The sequence below is a fragment of the Talpa europaea genome (genome assembly GCF_964194135.1).
Source record: "Talpa europaea genome assembly, chromosome: 14".
Taxonomy (NCBI): domain Eukaryota; kingdom Metazoa; phylum Chordata; class Mammalia; order Eulipotyphla; family Talpidae; genus Talpa; species Talpa europaea.
Window position 1 is genome coordinate 9673087 of NC_140082.1, and position 8567 is coordinate 9681653.

Here is an 8567-nt window from a genome sequence, read left to right on the forward strand (position 1 = left end):
TGCAGTGAGCAGCCCGCCACTGGCCTTCAGGAGGAACGTGAATGGTTGTTCTGGAAGGACTCTTAGGGCTCATCTGGTTCACGTACTCTTTCTAGGGATGGGAAAACTAAAGCCCAAAAGGACTAAGGGCTTTCCTAAAATATGTAGCTGGTGAGGAACACAGGGGGGACACTGAACCCCATCTAGACAGACCTCATTAGGATGGCTACGGGTCAACTACTGGTCAGTCCAGGGTCTGACCGCAGTGTTGCCCAATAACACTCATTGGGTGAGTGTGGTAAGCTGAATAAGGGCCCCCAATGATATCAGGTCCCAATCCCATGAAAAAGGGGACTTTACAGGTATGATTAAGTCAACAATCTTGAAAGGGGGAGATTATTCTGGATTCTCAGGATGGGCGTTAGAAGCAATCACAAGTGTCTTTACAAGGATATAGAAGAGGATGGCCTGTGAAGATGCTACACTGCTAGCTTTGAAGGTGGAGGGAGGGGCCACGGGCAGGCAAGGAACCAGCCTCTCCTCGAGAGCCTCCAGAAGAATCGCAGCCCCTGCCCACACCTTAATTTTAGCTCGGCCAGGCCGACCCTGACAGAAATACCCCAGAACTGCAAGTGAACAAATGTGTGTTGCTCGAAGTCACCAAGTTTGGAGTCATTTTTTCACAGCAGCCCCAGGAGGCTGATGCAACAGTGGGTGGAGGGTGGCAGGAACAGAGATGACACCTAGATGCCCAGCAGTCCCCCCACCACATACCACACTCAAGAGTCTCCAGTCTTTCAGTTCCTAGAACGTCCCAGCCTCATTTCTGCCTCAGGGCCTTTGTTCTTCCTCTACCCTCTGCAGGAATGCCCTTTCCTCGATTTCACGTGGCTCATCCGTCTGGCCTCAGTACACATGTTGCCTCTCAGAGAGGCCGCCCCTGACCTTTCCATCTGAGGTCCTCCCCGACTCCAAGCCCCATTTCTCTGAGTTTTATGTCCTTCATAGATTGTATCAATATCTAAAATGACTGCATGTGCTGTGTGTTTATTATTCATTTCTTGTCTCTATGACCTCTTAATAAAAGAGCTTTACTAATGGATCCAAGTTCTGAGACCAATATCTGAGGCAGAAGGAAATATCTGAGGTAGAAAGAGGCTTCATAAATACTCATGAAATAAAAGATGGCGAGGAGCCCCCTGGTTGTGTGCAGTTTGGGGTAGGTGGGCGGGCTGATTCCCCAGAATGAGGGGCTGCTTACCCACCCCACAGGTCACAGCTGGAAAGAGGGACAAAGGGGGAGTAATACCGCCTTAAGGAGGGCCTCTCTCCCCTTCCTAGGAAAGGATGGACTGGGGAAGCCACTTTTGTTCTGATGGTCAAAGTGTACATGGAAAGGTGCAGAGATTCGGTGTGAAGGCAAAGTTATTGTGTTCAATTCCTCAGCTGAAACATGCCACCAGAGTAGTTTAAAGTGATGAGGCATGTCGGGTCAGCCTGAGAGGGGACTCTCTGAGGTTCATTCTCCAGAAGTACTATCTATAGGTACCTCAGGGCCTCAGTTTCCCTTTTAGACTGAGTCAATATTCTGATGTCTTCAGACAAAATTCTGATGTCATCAGAACAATATTCTGATGTATCACGATGGCTGGTGGTCAAGGGCACTGTGATCAAGAGCCTGGCTTGGGGACAAGTCCTGGCTCTGCCATGTGCTGTGTAACCTGGGGCAAGTGACTGCACCTCTCTGAACCTTGGCTTCCTTATCAGGAGCATGGGAGGTAAATGAATTAATTATGTAAAGACCTAGCATGGTGCCCCGGAGCGCGCAGCAGCTGGCTGGCCGGAGGATGAGTTATGAAACTTGTTGCAGATGTTGGCTTCCTCCTCTGGATTAAGCTGATTCTTTAGGGTGGAAATTGACTCTGTTCCTCCAGATCCTCTCACCTGGCTTCTTTTTAACTCTAGGCACTCACGTGCGATTTCTAGGTAGAACCAGGACTGTGACCTCAGGCAAGGTGCTTTGCCTCGCTGAGCTTCCGTTCCTTATATAAGATGGAGCTAAAATCACGCATCCTACTTAGGGAGCTGACTTCACACATGAGGTAATCTAAGTAACCGAGTGCCCTGCAAGTGGAGAAGTTAGTTATCAGAGCACAGGGCGAGGCTGAACGGCGGGTCCAGATGGATGCTGGGCCGGGGACCTTGGCCTCTTTAGAACCTTCCTTCAGGGCAGCAAGCTGAGCAACCTGGATTTCCTCTGACAGGCTTAGAAGTGACCGTTTTAAAGTGACCGCTCCCAAGCACAGAAGGTCCCAGAAACCCCCAGATTCCCTTCCTTACACTCTCTCACACGCTGCCACCGCCTGCCCCCACCACCTCCTCCCTGGGATGAAGGAATGAGGCTGCGTGTAAACGTGGCTTCTCCCCACAAGTAAGGGCCAGCACCCCCACGGGGGAAAGAGACTAGATGGGGCAGGAGAATAAGTCTGTGTCCAAAAGGAAAGAGGGAAGGAAGACAACGAGGGCCCAGGTGCAGGACACAAGGGCGCTGCTGAAACCAGGGGTGGCCCGGCTTCTGCTCGGTCCCCAGAAGCCACGGATTGCTGAGTGTGACCTGGATGTGGGGCTTGGGGTTGGCTGGTAGCCGGCCTCACTGTCACCTGTTCATCCTGCATCAGGGAGGCCAGTTCCCACCCCCACCCTGGAGCAGCATGCAGCCAGACGGAGAGGCCAATGGGAAGGTGAGTAATTTCCAGGCAGCGTGTACTCCAAGAGGCCTGAGCCAGCCCCCAGAGTGGTCCCGAAGAACATTCTATCTTTCTCTGGGTTCCTGTTTTCTGACTGGTGACACTGATTCTTAACAAGGCTTTTGTTCTGGCCCCTGGGAGGCAGTTTGGCATCATGTGGGGGCACTTTTGGTTGCTGGCATCTTGGAGGGAGAGAGGTTACACTGAGTGATGGGCACCCTGCAAGGCTGGGACAAACCCACATTAGGGAGAAGGGTTCTGACCACATGTAAACTTTGGACACCCAGGCAGATGTCCCTGAACTGAGACCCCATTCAGTCGTGGTGTGTAAATGTGGCTTAATAATATGGCTTTAAAACAGACTGAATTGTCCACGTGTGCAACTACTTGGTAAATCAAAGAGACAGGACGTGGCTTTATCGGGAGCTGCTCACCATTTTGGAAAAATCACGTCACCAAGGCGACGCTGCTGGTGGCATTTGAGTTGCCAAAACAACACACCTGAGTCAATCTGCGTTTTGACACTGTCGTGTTTGCAGTGATTCTATGTTTAGGCACAAACATCTGACCCATCCAGGGAGTCACGCCTGGACCCTGAGAGTTAAATGACAGGTTCTCCTATGCCATGTTACTTGGATGCTCTGCCGCCTTTACTTTATAATTAGGGCATTATGTTGATTAAAAAAGGAAAAATGTGGGTAGGTTAAATGATCCCCGAAAGAGCATCCCGTGAGTGAAAGGGGCAAGTAACAATATTTGTTAAAAAATGGGGGTGGCTTGAGTCCAGCAGGGTGTGAGCCACCGAGTTTGGGGGTCATGCTCTTATTACTATCCACCCTGAGAACCACTCACTGTTTTGTGGGCTCCAGACTTGCTCCCCAACCTTACTTCCTTGGAAGCAGTCTTTCCTGCTCTTCTGCGAGGTTGAGACAGGGTCACCAAAGGGAGGGCGGTAGTGGAGCAGGGCAGGCTGGGCGTTCAGATGCAATCTTTCCCATTGGGAAGCAGATGCCCCAAAGCAGAACCCAGGTCAGACTGGCTGACCCTCCCTTATTCTCAGGGAAACAGGCTGCTGCTTCCCAGTCGGTGGCTGGACCAGCCCCTGGGGCCTGGCTGCCGGGAGGGCTCTGTGAAAGCCCTTCCCACGACAGCCCCACCCAAGTCTAGAAGCCCTGCACCTGGCCTCGGTGTGCCAGACGTCGGGGACTTCTCCCTACACACGGACACTCCATCTGCGGGGGCTGAGCTTGAGCCTCCTGGAACACTGACACTCACCGCCCAGGCCAGTCAGGAACAAGAACCAAGCACACGGAACATTAGGCAGTTGGTGCTCAACTGCCCCAGTCAATGTCGGCTGCTCTTGGGAGGATCTGGTGCTGAGGGTTACAGAAGCGCCTATAGGATTGGAGGAGGTGGTGCCAGGAGCCTTTGGGGAGGGGCACTTCCGTGTCTCTGAGAACAAGAGCAGCGATTGCTCTGGATTCTGCAGATCTTTAGAATTTCAGCCCTCCCAAGGAAACTCAGGGGACCTGCGGTGGCTCAGCAGACACAGCCAGACTGAACAGGCCATGGCTGCTGGCATGCGAGTGGGGGTCCCCTGGAAGGTGCTAGCCCCTTCAGAGCAGGGCTCTAGCTTGGGGGGGAGTCTTCCATTCTAGTTGCAGTTGAGTTAGGCCTGGTCTCTGAGAACAGGACAACCCCAGGAAGTCATGCTGGCCCCCAGCTACGGAAATGGACATCGGGGCACCAGGGAGCCCTGACTGTCTGCCTCACCAAGATGGCCACAACATGCGCTACGTATGGGGCCAAGGCTCCGTCTCCCACAGAGACAGGACCTAAGGGGTATGTGTGTGTCAGGGTTGGGGGGGTGGTCCAGGGTGTCTCCAGGGAACTTGCACAAGAGCAGAGGGCCACAGGGCAGGGGCTCAAAAGGCAGCAAGTGGTCCTGCTTTCCCCTCAGCTCAGGGATTTCCAATGAAGCCTCATCTTCCTATGGGGGGTCTCGGAGGAATTGGTGCAGTTTTTGCCCAGGTGTGAGAAGTTAGGAAAAGTTTCAGTATAAAATGGTGTGCCTCAGATGGAGGAGCCTACCAAAGAGTGGTTTTTGGGTTCCCCATCAGGAAGGAGTACTGGATCCCATGCAGTTCATCAAGCACCCCAGTACCCTGGTATCCCCCTTTCTCTCTGCCTAGAATGCTCCATGAAGCTGCAAGTCTTCCTCTCTCCTTTGTCTGGGTCTTCCAACATGGCCTTCCTAGGTAGAGAGAGTCGCAGAGCCTCCCTCTAAAATTTCACCCTCTCCAACACTTCCTAATCCCTGCCTGCTCTACTGATTTTAGCACATTGTAGGGTAAGGTAAAAGGTATCAGGCTTTTCTGCCCTCCCGCCATCAGGATAGATGAGGGAACCCTGTGATCCTGAATGCATGCCTGATGGCGGGCACCTGGAGTGGGTACACGTGTGCTAAGACTGTGCTTTTAAGGGCGGCACCACAGGGATGTCAGAAGCTGAGAAAGCAGCAGCAGAAGCCGAAGAGAAGCCGAGATCACCAGAGAGCCCAGATAGAGTGAGGATTTGCTGGGGGCTGGGAGGCCTGCCAGCCTCCCGGCCCCCCAGCACCCTTGCCTGCCATATGCCTGGTGAACCCCCATAAAAGACCTGCAAAAAACCACTGAGGACTCTGACTCCTCCTTTACTCGGTTTGCATGGGATCGGAAAACCTGCACCGTGTCTATTCCTGCCTTTACAGTGTTCCTCCTCCCAATAGTTGTCACCACGGAGGTGCCTATGTAGGGAAAAAAGACTAATGTGGAGGGTGGTCTCAAGAAATCTACTGAAAACTACTCGGTCTGCATGGGATCTGAAAACCTGCACTGTGTCCTGTTCCTGCCTTTACACACATCCACTGGACTACACATTTTCCATCTTTATGCTAACTATTCTTCATCTTCCCCACTGCACAGTCAGCTCATCCACTCACAAGGTCAGAGGATTTGTCAATTCCATTCACTGCTTTACTCTGGGTGCCCAGAACAGCGTGGCACATAGTAGGTCCTCAATGAATATGTTACGTGAATGAATGCAAGACCCTTGAGAACTACCCTAATCCAGGCCCCTGAGGGACTCCCTGGTGACCTGGGGACACCTGGGTGCTTGAGGTGGTATGGAGGAGTCTGGGTCTGGATTTTGGGTGGTGGAGCCCAGACCCCAGCCTCCTTCTAATGGGGAGTGCAGAAGAGGAACCCACCTAGGCCCACCCTGATAGTGCTGGGGGACGGAGGGTCAGTGCTAGACCTAAGATGAGAGTGGGGGGAGGGCAGAGGGAAAATTCTTTCTCCTGTCTCCACTGTTCTCTGACCACCTGGCCCAGCTGCTGACTCCTCCCCAGAGAAGGAACTAGAATCGCCCACTGTGTTGCCAGCTCTCCACCTCCAGAGAATCAGAAAATGCCAAGCTGGCAAACACAGGGGGCTGGTACCAGTTGGTTCTTCAAGTCCGAGCCTCAGCTCCCACATAATCCCAACCAGACCATAGTTTGGGGAGTCGGGCCCATTCTCTGCTTTAATTCCAAACCCCCTCCTCAGGACCTTCCTTGCTCGCCACTGCGGCCGCAAGGGGGATTGCTGGAGGATGATAGGGGAAGACTGGAAGACATGACTCCCGCGACCGTGATCACTAACTATGGGTTCCCAGGCAAGAGATTCAGGCTAGAAGTTACGCCTACTCTGCTCTTTCAATTGCAGGTTTTTAAAAAAGATTTATTTATTTATGCATACAAGAGCTGGGGTGCATACCAGAGGTGCGGCGGGTGAGAGGATTCACCAGAGACAGAGTGGGGAACAAAACAGGCAGACTGACTGAAATACACAGCAGTGGGACGACAGGAGAGGTCTGCTGCGCCATGTGGGTAGCTCCCTGGCCTGGAATCGAACTCGTGCTGCAGAGGCTGCGGGTAGTGTCATAGTGCTGTCTACTACTTAATCCCTTGCACCACCAGGGAGGCCCTGAATTTCAGTTTTAAGAGCAAGAGGCAAGGATGGGTGAGTGGATGCTCCTGTCCAGGTGGCTGAGACAACTGATAATACACACACACACACACACACACACACACACACACACACACGATGGGTATACCCATGGAGCTTACCTGTCCACCTGGACTTCCGCATCTTTCGTCTGTGCCTTGGCAGCTGCTCCGCCATTGAGTCCTTTGGCCCCACTGGTGAGCAGGCTCAGCACTGGCTCTATCTCTCTGAGCAGTTCATTGTTCTCCCCGCTGCCCTGGGGGCCCACCCCGGCACCTTTCTTGGCAGGGTTCTGGCTTGGGTGCCTGGGAGCCAGGCCGTTAGTGTGGGCGAGCAGGCCAGCTTCCGGCCCATTGTCTGAGGCAGGCGGCGGCCCTCCGGGACCCGTAGCCCTGTCCCCTGCCAGTGGCTGCTCTTTGCTGGCTGACGGCTGGTGGGTCAGATCGACAGCAGTGGGGGGTGGACCCAGGGGCCGTGTCACCCGGATGGTTTTGGGGGTCCCGTCCCCAGTAAAGGTAGTCTCTAGATGCGTGGTGAAGCCCTCGGGGCCCCTCAGAATGAGGACCACGTGGGTCTCGGAGGCAATGCCCCTGAGGACCTCCAGGGCGCTGTCATAGCTCAGATCCACCAAGGGCTGGCCGTTGACCGCGAGAATGATGTCCCCAGCCTGGATGAGGCCGCTCTGCTCTGCGGCACCCCCTCGAATCAGGTCAGAGATGATCACAGGGGGCTTGTTCACCCGCTCCTTCACCAAGAAGCCCAGGCCCCCCACTTTGCGCTTGAAGAGGCGGACAGAAATGACATTGGGTTGGATCTGCTGTACCGTGAACATGTGATTCTCCATGGCGTCCTGTGTCCAAGAGGCTGGAGACCTCAGAATATGTCAAGCCAAGGCGACGTCCCCTGGAGGAGCCAGGCTTCAGGCTGTGCCGAGAGAAGGCGCTGCAGGAGCTGCGAGAGTCTCGAGAGCTGGCTGCCTGGGGTCCGGGTCCTCTGTGCCTGTGACGTCAAGTGGCGTCACCCCCTCATTGCTGTCGGGACATTGGTGGCATGATTTCATGCGTCTGCTCCCTCCTTGTTCTCCAAGGAAGTGATGAGTGATCAGGCAGACGTCAGGAGAAGCGGTGGGGAGTGTCCCCAAGCAGCAGGTCGGGTGGACTGGGAAGAAGTGTCTGGGGGACGCACGTAGCTGTGTCTAGAGGTGACGCATGCTAGATGTGGATCGCCAGCCCACTAGAAGCAGATCAGATCAGGGGCTTCCTGAGCTGGTGACAAGGAACAAGGGAGGGATGAAAAGAATTAAAAAGGAGAGACGGATGCTGAGCGCCCAACACCAAGTTCAAGACCAGGATGGAAAACAGTTGAGTCAAGTTGTTGGAGTTCAGAAATTAACCCAGAAATGAAATCCTTCTTCCTCCAGGGGGCCCACTCCCCAGTTAGCTGTAAGCTCCTTATTTTCATCTCCCTGCCTAAAGCCCTGCAGGGCCAAAGGGCGCCCCCGGACAGAGCACTGACGGTGAGTCCCAGAACTCAGATGGCAAGAATCAGACCGCTCATCTCCTTGTCACTGCGAGAAGTCCCCACGCCAACATATCTCGCAGCGTTGGGCGCTCTGTGTTTTGCAAACATTTTCTAATCATAGGTCAGAGCTCAGCCAGCCTGGGTCTTTGGCCTCTCCATTGAGGCCACCCCCAAATTTCCCTTAAGAAAGCCCACTGGAGGGGGACTGGTACCGTCCATGGAACTGCTGATGAGGGATGCCCATTGGGCTTGGCCACATCACAAACCATTATGAACCCAATTTAGTATAAGTACC

General features: G+C 53.8%; 1 protein-coding gene across 2 annotated transcripts in view; it reads right to left on the reverse strand.

Moving 5' to 3' along the window:
• NOS1 (nitric oxide synthase 1) overlaps nt 1-7595 on the reverse strand; it is a gene marked incomplete at its 5' end in the record, with an annotated part of 72623 nt that extends 65028 nt beyond the window's left edge. For both annotated transcript variants that reach the window (XM_084254403.1, XM_084254402.1), the window contains one exon: nt 6874-7595. In XM_084254403.1, coding sequence (XP_084110529.1) covers nt 6874-7595 — 722 coding nt within the window. The remainder of the gene's footprint in view (nt 1-6873) is intronic.
• Between the last annotated feature and the right edge of the window lie 972 nt (nt 7596-8567).